Here is a 21,135-nt window from a genome sequence, read left to right as displayed (position 1 = left end):
CTCACCCACTTTACTGCCCATGTATGCAGTCGTTAATTGTATTTTTTCAGATTTGTAGAGCAAAACTTAGAATTACGCTTCAAATTAAATTACTCCTGCCCAACCACATTAGCAAGGTACATGGCATGCTGAGTCGGCACATTTATTCAGCCACATGAGCCAATTCTGCTGATGAGCATTTCAGGTTAATATGAGCTGTGTATGTGGGCGTGTTCCAGAGACTTATCAGGTTGCAGTGATTGAGTGTTATTTCTACTTTGTCTTGCCCTCCTATAAGTCACAGCACATGTCAGTCAGCCAACCACTTAGACACTCAGCTGTATTGTCAACTTGACAAGCCAGTTAGCGTTCACGTTTAACTGCCAGCCTTTTGATTCCACCAGCTATCGACTGAGATTGTCAGACAACTTTAGCATGTATTGTGCCCTCAGAACACACACCAGCCAAACCAGCAGCTTGACGAGAGAGAGGGTCCACTTTTAAACAGTTTTGTTGTCAAGGTCTATCGGGAGTGACCTTTGAACCTGTTTGACTGTGTGACTGAGCACAGCGAGCATGTGCAGCACGCGTGTTTGTGTGTACTTTTGCCTGTCTGCTGCACTCTTTTGCTGGCCGTGTGGAGACGGCTGCCTGCAGGGCCATGTGGAACTCATTTAACAGGAGGCTGGAGGAGTCTGCGTGTATATATTGCACATGAGAGCAGGGAAAGCGGTGGTTGAATATCAGGGTTTCACTTTCCCTGGAAAACAGGCAGGCAGTCAGGGAGGCGGGCGACAGAAAAAGATGCACGATGAAGACAGAAACGCAGTGGAGATGATGGCCTGATGGAGGAGCGCACTAAACCATTTTCCATACAGAAAAAAATAATGCCTACGCCAACAAATGTTTTTTTTCAAAGAGTTTACATTATTATTATGATTGTTATTATTATCATTATTATTATTTTTATTATTATTATTATTATTCCTGGCTGTCAATAGCTGGGATAGACTCCAGCACTCCCGTGACTGACAGTTGTGAGGATAAGCGGCTCAGAAAATTTGCTGGATGGATATTATTATAGTATCATCCACAATTTACATTTTAGACAGAGCAGTTTATTTATTATTGTTTTGGTTTTTATCTATTTTTTTATCTTAACTGTTTAGCTGTTTATTATAGCACCACATGTCTGTAACCCTATTTCAGGTATGCTGTATGTCATGTACACTTTTGACAATAAGTTTAATCTTGAAACCTGAGTGGTTGGCGATTGTCTTAAGGAAGAATGCAGAACATTTTTATGTCGGAAAGTTAAAGATTTTATGGATTTTCCACTTAGACATTGTGAACATTTTAATATTTGCAACATTTCCCTCAAATGTCTTTGACTAAATTTAATTTTTATTGCCCAGACATGTTAAAACACACAAGTCACTGTAGTTTTATAAAAAGAAATTAGTACAAAAATGTACATAGATATATACATTTACGTCATACATTTAGGTTTTAAGGTCTTAAAGAAATTAAAGTGATCAATAGTGAAGTAATAGCGATTAACAGTAGAAGTGTTACAAAATGGCTAAGTTTCTCACTGAACTGTTTATCCATCCATTTTCTGAGCCGCTTAGCCTCACAAGAGTTGCAGGAGGCGGGGTACCCTGAACTGGTTGCCAGTCAATTTCTGGGCACCAGGAGTCAGACAACAGACACAGTCACAATCACACCTAGGAGCAATTTGGAGTTTCCAATTATGGATATTTTTGGGGTGTGGGAGGAAACCAGAGTCCCTGGAGAAAACCCACGCAGGCAAAGGGAGAACATGCAAACTCTACACAGGCGAGGCTGGGATTTGAACCCCAGTCCTCAGAACTGTGAGGCCAACGCTCTAACCAGATGTTCCACCGTGCCGCCTACAATTAACTGTGAATCCTCTAAAAAGTAAATCACAAAAGTAGGAGTAGTAGAAATGCAGAGCTGGAGGACTTTGGAAGAGAAATTCAGGGATGATATTGTACAGAGACCTCAAGTCCACAAACAAGAATCCCATCTTAGGTCCCTGCGCAGCCCCATGCTGATCCACCAACCTGTTTGTTTGGTAAGCAAAGTACAGGATCTCCCGGAATTGTCCTGCGACACCCATCAGGTGGTCCAACACAACCCGTTCAAAGGTCTTGACGACCACAAATGTCAGAGCATCTGGCCTGTTGTGTTTCAGTCTTCAAATGGCTGGTTTCTCGAGTACTGGAATGATGTTGAAAAATGCATTAATAATGCATTAAGTGTGATTTTAAAAAATAACAGATATATGCAATACTGTATTGATAAAGGTATCTGAAAAAAAAATATCCTGGTGGAGGTCTTGACTTTTTGTAAGTGTCACAATTCACTGCCAATTGTTTTAGTTAGAGGATTGGCAAATAATAAATTATTAAATAATAAATTATTACATTTTTATTAAATAAAGAAATAAATTCTGATAAAGGTGTTTTCTATTTTTCAAAGGTTCTGATAAAGGTGTTTTTGTTAAGGAATTTATGTTTATTTATTCCCATTTTAACACATTGCTGCCTAATGGGGGCCACAAGCCATTGCAAACTTTAAACTGGTCCCAAGTGCGGATAAATGCGTCAGGAAGGGGATCAGATTTTAAAACTTGGCAACAAATATGAGTGTTCATCCAAATGATTCCATACTGGATTGACTCCAGTTGCATTAGGCTTGCAGTAGCACCATATTGGGACAATGTCCCACCAACTGAGCAGTTCAAGCTGCTGATCAGTAAAACTTGTGTGGTACTTGCTACCCGCATTTTTAATTCCAATAACGGTCACCTAAAGGACTTGGGTGGAACAGTATAGTCAGGTGCATGATGATGATTTTATGGCCTTCTCTTAACCTTTACCGCATCCTTTGGTGTGTAAATATCCATGTACAAGCTGCTTATCCTCACAAGGGTCACGGGAGTGCTGGAGCCTATCCCGGCTAACATTAGGTGAAAGTCAGCTGCTTAAAAGTATGAGCACCAGGAGGAATATTTGTTCTCTTCCTTCATGGTTTGTCACCATGACTCCATAGCATACGTCCCATGCTTATTTGCTGCAGTGCCGGCATACATGCTCAGTTGGAGATGTGAGTCATCACTATACATAGAAAAATCGATCGATGAAGAGGAATGATGAGACAAAGCAAAGAGCTGCAGATACCATTACACATATTTTCCATATAACTTGCACTTTAGCTTTGGGTATCTGTGCATGCGTGTGTGTGTGTGTGCATGTGTTTGTGTGTGTTTTGTGTGCGCGTCAAGGACAAACAGTGGTGGTCACTGAGCTTTGAGAGTCCAGGTCAAACAGAGCCTGGTATTTTTTATCCAGCCCCTTTTTCCCCTCTCACTCACGTTCTCCTTCTCTTCTGTCACTTTCTCTGCTGATGCATGATCTACCACTCTGTGGCATGTGGAAGGGGAGCGGTTGCTATGGCGACCTAAAGCCTGGCTGGAGTTTGAGGTGGAGAGCTTCAGGAGGTGAGGGTGGGGTGCAGGGGGGCACTCATGTCAACCCAGGGAGACCTAATGCACTGACCACATACACAAGCATACAGCGAGTGATCAAGATTTAAAAAAAAAGAGACTGTGCAGGGACTTACTTATAAGGTTATAGAGAGCAGAGCGGGAGATATCAGGGGCAGAGCCACACTAACTGGACTCAATAAGATTACTGCAGGCAAAGAAGAAAAGGGAACAGCTAACAGTGACATGCCTCAAATGTGCAGTACAGTATATATGTCATTTTTGCAATATGATTCTGACCCAAATAAACGTGGGGACGTTTGTTAGTGGGCGCTTTGGGATGGTGAGTGTGTTTTCATGAGCCCATGATTCCCAGACAGAATGAAATTTCTCCCCATAAACCTGATCATGAGCAGTATGAGGCTAAAAAAAGGGGGGAAAGGAGCACCTGAAGCGCAGACTAAGGCTTAAACGTTTGTTACTTTAAAATCAATGGTCGAATGAATGGATGTGATATTGTCTTAATGAGTTAAAGCCAAGATAGTTTCTATGGATAAGCATTCAAATTGATGAGCTGCACTACCAGAGGGGCTTTTGAAACAAACTCAACTCAGGCTAAGGCACAAAGCAATGATCACTGTTATTTTGATTGATATTGAGATCACAATTAATTAACAAGATTGATTTTGAAACTCAGTATTTATTTGACAACCAAAACACCATTAAATGAATATGAATGAATGAATATAACTTCATAAATAGAACAACCAGAAAATATTCTAGGATAAAGTAAAATACGGATATATGAAAACTATAAATACAATACACTGAATAAAAATAATGCCGTCATGGTTAAAAACATTTGCACTGACTGTATCATATATTTTTGTTAACAAAATACCTCAAGCCTCGTGAGGATAAGCGTCAAGAGAAAATGGATGAATGGATAAACACTTTATGAAGTTTATTTTTCACAGATTAGCTGAGATGCGTGTGAGTAGCAGTAACTGGTCAGCATTAATCCACTCAATACAACTCTTGCATTGAAACAAGAGTTGTGAGGATTCGAAAAGATATTCTGAATCAAAAAATAAATAAATAAATACTGTGCATGAAAATACTGTACTTAACCAACTAGTCACTTGACTGATTGTTAATCTTCCTCATAATAAATTATTTGAGACAAATGGCCATCACTTGTGGTCCTATACTGAGCCATTTCTTTATTTTATTTTATTTGACTGTCTCCAAGGGAACAAAATGAAATCTCAGCAGATCATCAGTTTTCATGATTAATCTGATACAAAAAGTCTGACTAAAATAGAATCATATGAAAACTGAAGTAATATTTCCTCTTCCTAAATTTTCCTCTTGGAAATAATGCTAATCAAATTAATTGGTGACACCCAAAAATATGACCATTTATAAATGGGGCAAAAAAAAAGAAAAAAAAGGACAAAATTTTGGCAAGAAATGGCATCAAAAACAGAGTTATGTGGCAAAACAAGGGAAAAGGAAAACTGAGATTCCACTGTAAATCCCAACTCAATCATGGTCAAAGCTCAACAAATCACAATATTATTTAATGTGGTATTAGAGTGATAAAAGCATGTTACGTGGAATAATAAACATTTCAAAGACATTGCTACTAAATGCACAACAAGATCAGATTCCAACTCGTACATGTAATTCCACAGACTAACTGACTTAGCTCAATTGCCATCAGCCACTGACCCAAACAGTACCACCATGTGGAAATGTAGTAGAGTTATCTAGTGATAACACGTGTTCATCAGAGGCAAAAAAAAAATAAAATAAAGGCTTTTATTTCAGTAGTTGCATTTATCCCAATTGGGACAAACTTTGTATTTAGAGGCCTATCTGAGGATATACAATAATGTTGAAATTGTGATATTACGGTGATGATATTAAAGTTTGGATTCTGATCAAAATGTAATGGGAAAACCTGCCGTCCATCCAAAATGTCTTCACACTAATGGCCTGAGCAAACCCTTTGACCACTATGACCAACATTAGACGTGTCATCCATTGAAGTTACAGTACATGCTTTATTAAAATAATCAGATTACAGCAATTACATTCCCGTCAGAACAAGAACAATTCAATTTAAGTTTTTGCAAACTTCTGATGAAAATGTCAAGCGAGGCCCCATAACTCAGTGGTTAGCGCTTTGGTTTGGTAAACCAGTGCTCGTGAGTTCATATCCCGCTGGGGCCTCCACTCTCCGAGATGGCTTGCGTCAGGAAGGACATCTGGCATAAAAACTGTGCCAATCAGATATGAGCGTTCGGTGTGGCGACCCCTAACGTGAAAAGCCGAAAGAAACTTATGTACTTTTACGATGAAAGTGTCAACAAACTTTTCTTCTTTTAACGACACAAAAAATACTTTGCTAACCAAATCAAGACAACTATAAATTATACATTTGAAAGGCCGCTTACAAATTTATTTCATTTATTTATTCATTTATTTGATTCATAATCATATCCCTGTGTAAAACTGAATTATTGCTTGCACAATATTCTTTTGCAGTACATGATGACAGCTGAATGATGTTCCCAAACAGTTTGATAGTGAACGTAATTTTGCTCCCTGTATAAAATACAAGAACTAGCTTTTTGTGCACTTAATTCTGTGCTTTCAGCGACAATGAAGGTGTGCGAAGTTGAAACTTTAGCATTACTATTTGATTGATTGGTCTAATACATTGACTGATTCAATTGAAAAAAAATCAAATGCCTAACTTTTACTACGACAGCTTTCTGGTATACTCAGATATTTTGCCACGTGATTGTGAAATTGTTACACTGACACCAGAAATGCATTCTTGTTAATGGCTAGAAGAGCATTGTTGATGATAATTTTAACTTGTTCTCGTTATGATTTGTTTATCAGTGTCAGCCTGTTCCTTTTTTACTCGGTAACGAAATTTCGCAACATGTTTTTCAGACCAGACCTTTCTCCCTCAAAAGAGAGAACATCACATCCAGTTTCATCACTTTTTTTTCTATTTGCAGATACTCTGACAGTCATTGCATCTTAAAATAAGACCATTTGTTTTTTTACTTTCACCACGAGGGTAAACATAAGTAATGTGTCTCGCTCATCTTCCTTCTACTAAGCCGAGACCACTTTGCTTACTCAACATCAGTGGTGGGTGGCGCATAAGGACACTGTCATTATAACATCGGTTGACCGGCTGCCCAAGTACATATGTGAATCGGATGCAGCCAGTCACTCCTCATTCATTGAATCACATTGCCAAATGGCACAAACTGAATAGTTTTATGTTATGTTCTACTTTCAATTCAGGTTGCATTTGTATTATTTTTTTTTTGTCCGCAACGCAGAATGTCTGTGCACAGAGACCACATCAGCAGTGCGCAATTGCACACATGCACGGCTCAGAGGGAACGTTGGTCACCGTTCAGTTGCAGAGCACGCATACAGTAGACAGCAAAAACCATTCACCCTCAAATCACACCTACAGGCAATTTAAAGCTCTACCGACACTTGACATGATTTTTAGTATGTTTTTACTTTAAAAAAGGCAGCCGGAATGGACCCATCCGTTTTTTCACCAAACATCATGATGTTGTCGTGTATGGGTTTTTGTATCTTCCACCATGAAAATCCTCTCAAGGCATTCCTTTTGGAGAACAAACAGGAAGTGACGTTTTTTGTGTGTTTATAACAGTTTTAGTGGCGGGAAAGTAGCTGTTTTTTTTCCTGGGTGTGAGTCAAAATGCTGTCTCGTTGTATTGCTGGATATTGCTTGAACACTCGGTAGGATGGATTCACTCTTCAACCGTTTCCAAAACACCCAGTTCGTCATGAAAATGGATTACACAGGTGCAAAGCATAAGAGCTTCGTGGGTTCCAGATGACAGGTAGGTATGTATAGAGTTACTAAAAAAAATAATAGTCGGGGGGGGTGTCATCCTTTCAGAGTGTAACAAAAGATCCGCATCATAATAACTTAATAAACCAAGTAAATCAGGGGTGCTAAATGTGTCGATGTGCGCGGCCGCGGCGTTTGTTGTCGTCATTCGCCGCCGCGGAGGTGGATCGAGCGAGCAGGTGGTTTGGCTGCGTGCGAGAGGAGAAAGGAGCTCTACTCCCCACCGGCCACTTACTTCGCCCGGCATGGCTCCTCCTGAGTAGGCTACATACTGTCATACATACTGACGGGAAGTCTCTTGTTAGTTAGAAGTGATCTGTATATCATCTAAATATGGCTCAAAACGATGGGGCAATATTCATTCGATTGTGAGATGTTCTCTTCTTCAAAATGAGGTTCCGTGTCAGAAGGGGCGTTGGAAAAATCCAAAAATCTCTGTTGTTCGTCTCCCATAGCAGGTGGCACAGCGTCTTCTCAATGGCGTCTGTCCTAGTGTGACAGCTGTAAATGACATAGCAGGCAATATGGGTACCACTGCGATGTCGAATGACACTTCTGCAACTTTGTGCATGAATGACACGTTCTCCACACATTTTTTTTTTCGTATAGACATTGAAGTGAATAATATTATATGTAATTATCATAACAATATAAATTTTACAATGGAAATAGGCATGTCAGTAAACCTTTAAAGTCTTCATTTAACCGAAGAAGTATGTTTTGGAAAACCCACACAGAAAATCCAAAAGCCACATGGAAGTGTTCCAGTGGAAATTAAAACCTAGATCTCCTGACTGTGAGGCAGCAATCCTAAACACTTTATCACCTATCCATCATGTAAAAAACAGGTTGATATAGCAAAATCTATGCACTAAAATTTACACAAAACAAATGAACAAACAAACCCATGAAAACATGCAGTAACCCCCTTGGTGAAGGTAACAAAGCTGTATTGATATGGAAGCTTAGTGTTTGTAGCAGCTTTCAACAAGCCTGGGCAGCAGGCAGCGCAAACAGCAGGTAGTTTTTGAAATGGGAACTGAGTGAGAAGAAAATGACAGCTGTTTAAGCAAAGTGGCCAGATTTGAGTCATGGAAGACTCTGATTTACAAAAACAATTCTCTCTGCTTCTCTTCGACAAAATACACACATATACAGTATTTCACATATGCATAGAACGACATTTTTTCAGGGGTTGTGATATTTGCCGGCTCTCTCAACAGTTGGTAGGAAATTGGCGGTATCGCTTTGACTGAGACAATTGATGTATAACCGGCAATCTCAGGAAAGTGACTCTCCTGTTTAATCAATTCACAGTCAAGTAGTTTGATTTTACATCTTCATTATATTACAACATTTGGTGCGAGACTTCTGTTTTGTCTGTTTGATTGTTTTTAAAATTGAAAACATTTTGCAGTCATAAAAGAATACATTGGAAAAACTTTAATGATTTTTGTTTCATTCCTGATTGAAGGGGGGCGGCAGGGTGGTGCTTCTGGTTGGATCGTCAGCCTCACAGTTCTGAAATCCCGGCCCCGCCTGTCTGGAGTTTGCATGTTCTCCCCATGCCTGCGTGGGTTTTCTCCGCGTACTCCGGTTTCCTCCCACATCCCAATAAAAACATCCATTAATTGGAGACTCTAAATTGCCACTAGGTGCGATTGTGAGTTCGAGTGTCTCCATGTGCCCTGCAATTGGTTTGCAACCAGTTCAGGGTGTAACCCGCCTTCGGCTCATTGACAGCTGGGATAGGCTCCAGCACCCTTGTGTGGCTAAGCGGCTCAGAAAAGGGGATGGATGTATGAATGGATATTGAAGATGGTACGGTTGATGACTGGTTCGCACATCTGCCTCACAGTTCTGAGGACCAAAGTTAAATTTCTGGCTTCACTTGTGTGAAGTTTGTATGTTCTCCCTGTGACTGCCTAGCCTTTCCCCAAGTATTCCAGTTTCCTCCCAGATCCCCAAAACAAACTTACAAAATTGCCCGAAGATGTGAATAAGAGTACAAATGGTTGTTCACTGCGATTGGCTAGCAACCAGGCAGCACGGTGGAGCAGCTGGTAAGGCGTTGGCCTCACAGTACTGAGGTCCCGGGTTCAATTCCGGACCCACCTCTGTGGAGTTTGCATGTTTTCCCCGGGCCTGCGTGGGTTTCCTCCGGGCACTCCGGTTTCCTCCCACATCCCAAAAGCATGCAACATTAATTGGGCACTCTAAATTGCCCCTAGGTGTGATTGTGAGTGCGGCTGTTTGTCTCGATGTGCCCTGCGATTGACTGGCAACCAGTTCAGGGTGTACACCACCTCCTGCCCGTTGACAGCTGGGATAGGCTCCAGCACTCCCTGCGACCCTCGTGAGGATAAGCGACAAAGAAAATGAATGGATGGATGCCTAGCAACCAGTTCAGTGTGTCCCCGCCTCCTGCCCGAAAATAGCTGCAATAGGCTTCAGCATGCCTGTGACCCTTGTTAGGATAAGTGGTAAAGAGGATGGATGAATCGATGGATGAATGAATCGATGGCTGGATGGATGGATGATGATTTATTGAGTGCAAAGCCATACTGTTGTACGGACGGTATCCCTGTTGGTATAGCTCCATCTGCTGGAGAGAGGCAGTCACTTTCCTATTTGGTCCCAATGCAAGTGGATTGTAACTGCAAAGTGAAAATAAATTCTAGCATCAGCATTTTTTCCACAGATCTTGCTTGGCACATGTTTCACCCCAAAGTTGAAGGAAATCATCAATTTCTGATACCATTTATCCTGAATAAGGACACAGGTGAGCTGGAGCCCATCATAGCTGACTTTGGGCTACAGTTATGGTTGCCACCCACCCAGGACTATTTTCAGACAGTTTTTTAATATCTTTGGTTGCCCATTTTAATATAAATTTCATTCTGTGTGTTTATTCTATTTAGTGTTACAGTATATTCATTCTGTGGATGACAATACAAGTTATGTTTGTGTTAGATTTTCTCACGCTTTCTTTTATACTGTTCTATCCAATGTTACGTGGGTAAGAACTATAAATCTTGTTTAGAACACGTTACATTGGATCGTCGGTGTTGGTAAAGCAAGATCTTGAGCTCTCAAGACACAATCTCAAAATCCAAGCTTTTGTGGGTCACTTGAGGGCTGTCAGGGATTTGTTCCAAAGCAATTCTATCATCCTGGCAGTGCAGTGGTCTGGGTTGTCAGGCTGCTGCAAGGTGAATGTCCCATTTACAGGAAATTTCCACTTTAACAACCTTTCTTGTATTTGGCTCCCATGAGGGTCCAAAACAATAGTTTGGTGACAAGTGATCTATCCCCTGACTCTTTGATCAGATCAAACATTCCAGGTGGCTTTGTTATATACCTTTGGTCTTTATTTGATGAATACATTACTTAGCTAAATTACTATTTGCAGTGGTGGACTGTTATTTTTTTCTTTTTTTTTTATTTTTTTATTTTTTTGTTATTTTCATTTACTGTAAGTAGAAACATTCCATATCCCCCCCTTTCTTATATGTACTGTATCAAATCTAAACTAAACGTATTTCATTTATTTAAAGGATTATTATTTTTTCAGTGCACCATCCATCTGTGTTGACTAGACCTAGACAAGTAGTACCTGTATAGTTGTTCATACAATATTACAATATATCTTGTTCTCAGTTGGTATTATTGTTTTCTTGTTAAAATGCCATGTTCACCCATTCGCTCAGGTTGGAACATTTTAACTACAAGCCACAAATCGTGTCGCGACAGCCAGTCAGCTTTGAGAATGGTGAGCAAAGGCCCAGTCTGGGGCACAGGAGGTGCCGCTGGCTGCTGTGGCTCCTCAAAGCGCTTAATCACCAACTTCGAGGGTTGCGGGGCTGGAAAGGAGAGTAAAACTAGGAAAAAAAAAAACGAAGGAACCAGCCAGGGTGACCTGTCATGTTGCCGTTAGCCGTTCACAGCGACAACCCTCTGAAAAGGACTGAGTTGGGGGGAGCTCAAAGCCCGGGTGTCATCCCTATAAACATTCTAAAATAGATATTGCAATGAAAAATACATATAACATTATTCACTTCAATGTGTATACGAAAAAATAAATGTGAGCGGAGAGCGCGTCATCCATGCGCAAAGTTGCAGAAGTGTCATTCTATGATATCCAAGTGGTCGCCATATTGGCTGCGACCGCCGTCCGTGACGTCACCCGGACATTCGCAAATGAAAACACGCGGTGCACCCTAACTATGGGAGACTAACACGCCCCGTCTGACATGGAAGCTCTTCGAAAAGGAGAACACCACACAACCAAGTGAAGTTACTGGGGCAATACTATACAATTGTTTCGAGCCCTCGGAGCAATATTACACTATTGTTTCGAGCCATATTCAGATGATATGGGATCACGGCCAAACCTCATCCCCGTCCGATCCACTTCCGCGGTGGAGATGAGCCATCGCGGCGATGCGCAGCCTTTGCAGAAGCAGTGACCGCCGAATGGGGCGCCTCAGCCGGTGTGGCTGATTTTCTGTGGTGGCATATAAGAAGCCGAGCCATGCTGCTATTAGGGGTATGTTCAAAGCCACCGCAGTAGTTGTTGAACACCGTTGAGCCGGGGCGCATTACTGCCTACCTGTTATTTGGAACCCACGAAGCTCTCGCCCGCTCCACCCGTGCAATCCATTTTTCACAACGAACCGGGTCTCTTACAAACTTGTGAAGGCTAAATCCATTCTCCTGAGTGTTCAAGCAATGTCCAGCAATGCAATGAGCCGGCATTTTGGCTAACACGAAAGAACAACGAACTACCTTCCCGGAGGTAAAATTAATGGAAACAAACGAGTCCACTAGGGGGCGCCTCTGTCCAGTACGTCACTTCCTGCTTCTTCTCGAAAACAAATCCCTCGAGAGGATTTTCATGGCGGGAGTTACAAAAAGCTGTAGACGTCAAAATCATGTTTTGTGGTGAAAAAACACATGGGACCATATTGGCTGTGGGTTTTTCATTAATAATATACCAAAAAAAAAATCAATTTCATGAAACTTGACCTTTAAATTGTAAATGGTACAAATGAAGCAAATGCGCTTTTTGTCTGTATGAGTACATCCACAATCAAACTCATGCAAAGGACTCTAGGCTAACATTCCTAACATGATATGATATTTTTAAGCAACTTTTTGCTTTAATAACAGCATCTATGTTTTTTAGGTTGTCAAAATTGTATATTTTGTCCTGGTACACTCTTAAAGTGCACCAAATATGTCAGATTGCAGGAATCTCACTCCACAGACCTTCAGTTGGGCTCTCTCTGGGTCTTTCCAAAACTGGATTTTATTTATTTATTTTTTTGCACATGTTTAAATGTACAGTGGGGTTCATTATCATGGTGAAAGGTGACATTTTCATTTTCATGTTTAGCTCTCTAGCAAACAATAGTATCTAAAGGTTCAATACCAGGATTAAATGGTGTTTGAAAGTGTTCATTACTTCCTTCACCATGACTAAAGATTTCAGTTCCAGCTGAAGAGAAACAAGCCCAAAGCATGATGCTGTCACCACCAGGATTCATTGTGGGTCTGCTGTTCTTTTGCTGATACACATGGTTGTTTTTGTAACACCTTTTCCATATGAAGAAAAATATTTCAGGCCCAGTTAAATTAAATCTTAATAGTCTGCCTTCCCCAAAGCAATGTGAAGCAATGTTTTACTGTCTGATGAAATGTCGACCTTTGAGGTGGATGAATAGTGTAAAAACATCCATCTTCCATTTTATTGTTTACTTCACTTGTTTTGCACCCTAAAAAAAATCAGAAAACACATTGACAGCATAAACGTCACTGAGTTTAGAATTGCTCATCTTGAGTTCCAACAGCCTGTGCGTGAAGGATGGTTTAGATTTAGCATAGCCCATCAGTCGTTGGTAATTGAATGATTCACATCGCTCTTAACTCATTTATGACGCTTTCCCGCTCAATTTAACCTTGGCTTGCTCATCAATAGAACCCTGTTGGCCTCCTCAGATGGTCGGCGGAGTCTCCTTGAGCTCCTGCGAGCTCCTATCGCCATCTAATCATGTGTCTGAGAAACTACCGCTGTTTCTTTTCGCCTTCCATTCATTCACACCTAAGGACAATTTAGTCTCCACTTAACCTAAGAAGCATATTTTTAGAATGTGGGAGAAAACTCAGGAGAAAACCTGCAAGCACTCATGAGGACATGGAAACTCCACACAGGAAGGCTGGAGTCTGGACTCGAACCCACAGCTTCCGAACTGTGGGGTGGATGTGATAACCACTTGTCAACCGTGTTGCCATTCCCCTTCCATCGTCTAAATTTAATTTGAAATGTTACTGTAATTATGTGTTTGTGTAGGGTTCTCTTTTCTAAGTCAGTGTCCTTTCTCTCGTCTCGTAGTTCCTCGTGGTGTGATTCAAAATGGAGCCCGTGTCAGGAGCCAGGCACTTTTCCCTGTGATAAGACCCGTTCCTGTAAACCCAGTAGGGAGCAGAACTTCGGCCATAAGGTGGGTTATTTTTATTATTGTCTCTGTCAAGAATATACAGTATTTAGTGCCAGTCAGGGAGTTTGAGTACATAACACGTTTCCCTTTGACAGAAATATTATACTGATATAATACACAAAACCTCCATCAAAATTCGTGCAGTTCAAACGCAAACAACAACCAGCTGCATTTACCGTAACTTCCGGCCTATAATCCGCGACTTTTTTCACACGCTTTCAACCCTGCGGTTTATGCGCTGATGCGGCTAATTTGTGCATTTTTTCTAACAGCTGCAGGGGGGCACTCAAGCGGAAAAGGTAAGAGTGAGACCGGTGGAAAATATGTGCCAAGGAAGTGACTTTTACCGGTCTGGCCCTGTTAGCGCTGCGCTAGCATGTTACTCCCGTGTCTCAGTGATTTTTACCGGTATGCTTTTTTTTACCGGCCCTGTTAGCGTTAGTGCTGTGCTAGTGTGAGCGTTAGTGTTAGCGCACCGGCGCCAGGGTTAAACTCTCTGTAAACCGTCTTTGTAAATATCTCGTGTTTCAATGTTGGTTTCAATGTGGGCACTTGCGCCTTTTACACAGCTGCAGCGTATGTATGTACCAAATTTTATTTCCTTTACATATGTACTGAGGGAGCCTTATAACCAGGTGCGCTCTGTAGCCTTGGAATTACTGTATATCAAAATAGGGCCACACCTATCAGCAGACTGCTTATCACACCACTCTTTAATGTTGCATTTCCTAACCCTGAAAAACTAAAGCACTTCTACTTAAAACCCATTTAAAATGTTTTATTCCAGAAATCGATTGATGCCGTATGCATTTTACTGCAGGTAGTGTCATCTTCTTCGTTGCCAACCAGGATCCCTGATTTATCATCCTGTACTTCTCAATTGTTGCATACGCCAACCAACATTTCAGTGCCAATGATTTCTGGTTAACTCGCTGATAATATAGTTTTGCTTGCGCTTAGAAGCAAACAAAAAATATGAAAACTTTTTCTAATGGTTAACTGTGTGTCATACTCAAAGACAGATGATGACGATGTCATGAAACTCATCAATGAGATTAGTGGCTGCACATTCTCACAAAACTATGGATAGAATCCTTTCTATGTCATATTTTCGCAGCACCAGCTGTCTTCTTGTATCCGTCGAATTTCAGGGGAGCCATCAGAATTGAATGCTGTTCAACCAACATTTTCCGAAATGTGCCCCAGTAATCACAGAAAATGATTGCATGATCTCACACGACATGACAGGAAATCTTGTGAGATTAAGGATTAACTCCACAAGTGTTTCACTTGGATTTTTTTTCTTTGGATTTTTTGGGTATAATAAAGTGTGACATGGGTTCCTTGTAGTGTGATAATCATGGAACCTTGAGTGAGGCTGGAGTACATCTTTTTGCTTATACAGTGCATTATGATGAGACATTGTGTTCTAATAGTGCTTCCCCAATTCTCACAGGGAGACACCTATTAATTACAGGAGAACCAATAAAATGCCAACAGGTGGCAATACAGCTCTGAAAACCCATTTGGTTTACTTTACCATTTATGATGGTGACAGTTTGAGTCTAGAAGAAATTAATCCATTGATTTAGCCATTTTCTCATTGTGATAGGAGGCGATCTTAACCTGTCCCTGCTGACTATGGGAAAGCTATCCTATACAAGATTCAGACCAAGAACCTCAAAATTCTGAGGCAATAGCGTCCTATTTTGCTTTTTCTCTATTATTTCCAATGGGAAAATACATTTTGGGTAACTGAACAAAAGTCAACTGGCATCACAGAACAAATTCTTTTAAACACTGAAGGTTTTCCTAAATGGACGTGTAAAAAAACAGTTAATCTAAGTCCCCAATTCTGGAGCAATGTGTTTGTACATCATGACTAATTGATTGCGCCTTTCAGTGTGTGTGACTTGGCTCCAGAGCAGCAAAAAGAAAGTCATCGAAACAAACAATAATTTCACCACAACTGTAAGTGACTCGGTTATCTGCAATAAACAAATTTTTCACGAGGATTATTATGTTGTATTTCTCCATGTGTTGCTCCACATTTTGTGTTCAAATATCTGTTCTTAACAAGTTATGATGACATTATATAGATTCCATTTGTTAGTCCGTGTCTCTGGCATTTATCATTATGCGTTAGCATTTAGGCAGCAGACTAATAGAAAGTTATGTGGTGGTTTTAAATTCACAGGATTAATTCTAGAAACAACAAACCTCTTTCTTTTACATTTAATTTGACAGTAGACATTAACTGAGGGATGCACTGAACAATTTGAAGCCTCTTTTTGAAAAATTATTGAATCTGCCAAACTTCAACTTGCTGTGAAGTGGACTGAGTTCACTGCAAATATTACGTGAAGACCCTCAGCTCACTTTAACTCAGTTCCATCTCACCAATGTAATGCTGATGCATGAGACAGTTGTTTGGTGTGAACACAAAACCTGCAAATAGGTGAGGATAATATTAAAAATAAATAAATAAATACCAAAACACCAATATTAAGTTCATTGTGTAGAAAAAGAAGTAAGAATATGCGTCCCTTTCTATGGTTTCCCACAGATCATCCATAGGAGACTATCTGAAACGAGGCCAGGACAGCCCTTCCTGCTACTCTCCTCCGCCCTGCGGCGAGGACCTTCAGGAAGACCACAATTACAGTACCGCCAAATCCCCCCAGGCCACAGGCCCTTCGTCTCCGACAAACGACGACGACATCATCGCCGTGGAAATCCAGTCCGACATCAAACCGGAGCCCCGGGAGATCCCGCTGGACCCCCACATCACGAGCGCCACCGCGACTTACCTTTCCCAGCAAACCCTGCGCGGACAGAGACGTAGCTTGGGGGCAGGACCTGGGACTCTGGCGGGAAGCAGCTTTGCGTGGACCAAAAACCGAGCGAGGGGCATTAGCGACACGCTGCCGCTGAAGAAGCGGCGCGCCGTGGAGAAGCCGCCAGAAAGCGACGATGAGGAGATGAAGGAGGCGGCGGGGTCGCTGCTCCACTTGGCCGGCGTACGAGCTTGCCTCAACAACATCACAAACCGCACCGCCAAGGGTCAGAAGGAGCAGAAAGAGGCCCTAAGAAACTAAAATACACCTAGTACATAATCACGCCAACACATTAGCACGCCGACCGACACATTCACACTGTACAACACACAAATAGATCAACAGGTAACATGTTTAGTCTCTACGGACACTTCTCATCTCCCTCTATCTATCTGCAGGGCATTAGGTGAATCCTACTTATTTGTGGCAATATCAAAAATCTATGTTTTCCTACATGTTCAGCAACACTTATGGGTACTTCTCATTTGTCTTTTGTTGTTGTTGTTGTTTCAAAGGGGATGAAAGCCATAGTAAAGCATTTTGTTTGAACAAGTGGTCAAAAGTGAATCAGTACAAGGACAGAAAATGGCTGTTTGTCTTGCGTATTTGTTTGTTTGCGTGCGTAACCTGTAGCAATCTTGCAGTGATGCCAGCAAAGGCGGCAGAGCCTATCAGACTCGAGCGAAGGGAGAGAGTGGGGGGTGGGTGGGGCTGCGTAGGGGGGCGAGGGGCAGGGGTTGGGTGTCAGCCCCTCACTAGCATCACTCTCCTTACATCCACGAGCACAAATGTGAGACTGTGCCAAAGAGAAGTGACCAGGTTGCTTCATGTAGCCAATATGACAGCTGACAAAAAATAGACTTAAAAAAAGAAAGAAAACAACAAAAAAAAACACCTGAAGGCAACGGTAGTTAAGTTTGACGAGAACGACCATAAGTGTCAAAATAATTGTAAAACCCAATGTGATATATACTCATGCACTTGATATTATTTTACGCCACTTATAGTGAAGCAACATGGTTTATTTCAAGAGCACTCATAGTATTTAAGAATAGATATATTAAAAATATGGAGAAAAAAAATCTCATGTTTTGAGATGGGTAGTGTGCCGGGTGTGAGGCAATATCTCCTTCATTTTGTTGTTGTTGTTGCATCATCTAAGCGTCCCTGAAACTTTACCCAGTACTTCCTGTCTCAAGACTTCTGGAAAAGACATTGTAGCTTCCCGTGGCTACCGTATTCTTTTGGCAATGTCCAAGAACTATATACACAAACTGTCTTAAGGGTTATGTTTGTGTCTGTTTTCCTCCTCACTCTACCCTCATAAAGATATAAGCAATTTGTCCCGCGCAGGCAACTCTGTAAAAAGTTAGATTTTTTTTTTCTTTCATTTTTTTTTCCTTAATTGAAGCAATTTGACCTGCAGGACTTTCTCAGTTATATTGCATGGGTGCTTGTAAATAAGATAAAAAGCAAATCTTTTCTATTCAAAGAACATGTAAGATAAACAATGTATTTAGCATGAAGCATGACTTATTTTCATATAAACCTTGATCCTAGAGGAAAGAATTTTTTTTGTTTGTTTTGCGCCAAATCTTATACCCGTGAGTTTATTGGATCTTGTTTTATTTTATCCTCCTGCGTATATTTGAATCCTTTTGGGGTTCTTGAGCAGGTTTTCAAAGACACACCTTCAGGGAGCAACGTGGGGACATAACTGTAGCTAACGGCCCGAGGGTGCCACCTTGAAACGTTGGTTCCGGCTCTTAGTGGTGGGCCTCTTGTCTTCGGCTCTTACGGTGGTTTAGGACTTTTAGGTGATCAGTGTTAACCCCTTGTGTTATTCCACAACACATCTGTGGTGTGTCTGTGTGTGTGTGTGTGTGTATGTGTGTGTGTGTGTGTGTGTGTGTGTGTGTGTGTGTGGTGTGTGTGTGTGTGTGTGTGTGGGCGTGGGTGCGTGTGTGCGTGCGTGTCCAGGAACACACATTGTTTAACATTGTGCCTGCCTGCCTGCCTGCCTGCCCTCAGTACCTCTCAGACATGTGTTGACAGATATTTGTGTTTAACATAACAGTATTGTTCTGTTTTCTTTCATTTTACCCTCCTGTGTGTGTGTGCGTGGGTGGGTGGATGTGTGTGTATTGTTTCCAGCAGCATTGTTCAGTGTAAATGTACCAAACAGATGGACATGTTGTCAATGTCCTTAAAGAACCTCATATATTCACATACAAAGGCTATTTGGAGAGGTATTAAAGAGAACTACAGTAGGCACTCAAGTTGTATAGCTGTACTGTACATGAAGATGTACACTTAAACCCAAACCTTGGCTTTGTTTTTCTCAATGCACACACACCCTTTGTGTTTTTAATGAGCGATCCGAGTGATTAGGGTGTTATTGATTAGGCAACCAGGGTCCTTGCACGAACATGTTTTTCTCAAAATTATCGGACGGAATCATGTCTACAAATGTACAAGGCAATGTGCAATGATCAAAATCAGCAGCTATCGTTTATTTATTTTTTTAAATATCACACTACCCAGCTTCTCAAAGTTTTCTCTTGTCTTTTCAAGACAGAAGGCACACAACCAATCACAAACAAATTTTCGAAATTTCACCAAAGTATGAATAGTTTTAGGCTTAACCATACATGCGGTTAAAAATAGCGATGGCCATTTTATGGAACTTCTCAGACCGAAGGGGGAAGACTGACACTGACTTGACAGCACCTCTGCACACTGCAAAAATGCAAATTCTTCCAAGTGAATTGAAGTTATTTCAAGTGAAATAATGTTTTACTGCACTTATTTTAAACAGTTTTTGCATATTTTTTTAATTTTTAGCACTACAAAAAGTTTTTATTTTATTTCAGGAATCTTAATTAGGTTTTAACTAGTTCCACTGGCATATTTTTTTTTTTTTTTACTTATGCAGTGCACTCCAAATATAACTTTAGTTGTTTCAAGACACCATAGTTGGTGGTTAAAGAGTACAAAATGACCTGTGAGTCAATTATGATGGCCATCATGAATTGAAATATTGATTTGCAATTGTAAATTGCAGTTTTTACTCAGTATAAAGCAGTTCACTGTTTTTAAAATCTACTGTATACGTTGCTAAAGGTAAGCTAATTCCACTCACTTTCAAGGCATTAACTCTTCCAGCTGTGAATGAACGAACGACTTCATTTGGAATTCACAAAGCAGGCATGGACAAAGACGTTTTTTTTTTTTTTCATTGTGAAGCAATTTTGATATTGCGCCACTGTTTGTGGTTTGGCTCCGAACACCGCTTTATTTGCTAGGGGGCTACAGTACAAATGTGCACCCGAGCAGTGAGCCAAGTAGCCGAACGTATGCATGTCTCATCCGCACTGGTGAAATCCTTTTTGCCAATTGTAGCATGCATCACTGGCTTTTTTTTTTTTTCATTTTGTATGGTATCCATGCTGACATCACAAAAAAAAGGCTAAAAGGAGACAGTCAGTCAGTGTCTTATGTACCACCTGTCTCTCTTGTGTGGTATCTGTGTGAGGTCAGGCCGTCTGCTGTACTGACAGAAACAACCCACTTACGTGCTGACAAATATTACATTGTTTAGTAAGGCGTGTCAAAATATGTGGCTTTAAAAAAAAAAATCCTCTCTCTCGCTCATTTGCATTCAAGAACTCCTGATCTGCAACATATCGAAAGCATATAGTTTACTTCACTGCCTAAGAAGACCCTTAAAAAGTTTGTTGTCATTTCAAAGCTGCCAAGTTAGCTGAAAAAAAATGCTATAAAATTAAGTAAAAGTCGCCAATTTTTTTTTCTGTCTTTCTGCTCTCTCGGAGAAAATAGTTTACAATACTGCCGTTCTATTTGGTGACTGTCAACGCTAAGTATTGGAAAGCCATAGGTTAGTGATGTCAAAAATGCAAAACTGTTATTGATCGGCGAGACGTGACGCAGAGTACACCCAGGTGTGTTTTGTTCATCAGTAAATGTTCAACTCTCTCCTTTATCCTCTTCCTTGTTGTGCAATCTTATTGCCAAAGAATGAGTTCCAGACCTGTTCCATCACTACATGTAAATATCAACGTTGTCCAATACTGTGGCAAAAAAATATATATAAATGTTGTTTTATTTTTTTTTTCCATTTTCTGAGAAACTGCAATGATGTTTATGTGATGTATTGTCTTCCAGTTGGTTGCAATAATAAAAAAAAAAATCCAAGTTGCAGAGGATTAGTTTGCACTATTATTTTAGCATAGTCACAAATACTCAAGATAGTTTACTGTTATCACATAGTTACAAAAAGAAAAGTACCTGATTGAGTTTTGAGCAGTCCATAATGGTACTTCCAATTTAGTCAAACATGTCATTGCCATTCAGAAGAGTCTACAT

General features: G+C 40.7%; 1 protein-coding gene across 2 annotated transcripts in view; it reads left to right on the top strand.

The window, feature by feature from the left end:
• The window catches only part of LOC133496796 (forkhead box protein N3-like), an 88,088-nt gene extending 67,191 nt beyond the window's left edge, over window positions 1-20,897 (top strand). The window contains exons 5-7 of one of the 2 annotated variants that reach the window (XM_061812796.1): window positions 13,807-13,915; window positions 14,185-14,211; window positions 16,479-20,897. In XM_061812796.1, the coding sequence (XP_061668780.1) occupies window positions 13,807-13,915; window positions 14,185-14,211; window positions 16,479-17,010 (668 nt within the window). In that variant the 3' untranslated portion in view covers window positions 17,011-20,897. The remainder of the gene's footprint in view (window positions 1-13,806; window positions 13,916-14,184; window positions 14,212-16,478) is intronic. The other variant, XM_061812797.1, reaches the window with a different exon arrangement.
• The last annotated feature ends 238 nt before the right edge of the window (window positions 20,898-21,135 follow it).

The sequence above is a fragment of the Syngnathoides biaculeatus genome, chromosome 23 (assembly GCF_019802595.1).
Source record: "Syngnathoides biaculeatus isolate LvHL_M chromosome 23, ASM1980259v1, whole genome shotgun sequence".
NCBI classification, from domain to species: Eukaryota; Metazoa; Chordata; class Actinopteri; order Syngnathiformes; family Syngnathidae; genus Syngnathoides; species Syngnathoides biaculeatus.
The sequence above is the reverse complement of the archived record's forward strand: the minus strand, read 5'-3'. Positions and strand labels throughout refer to the sequence as shown.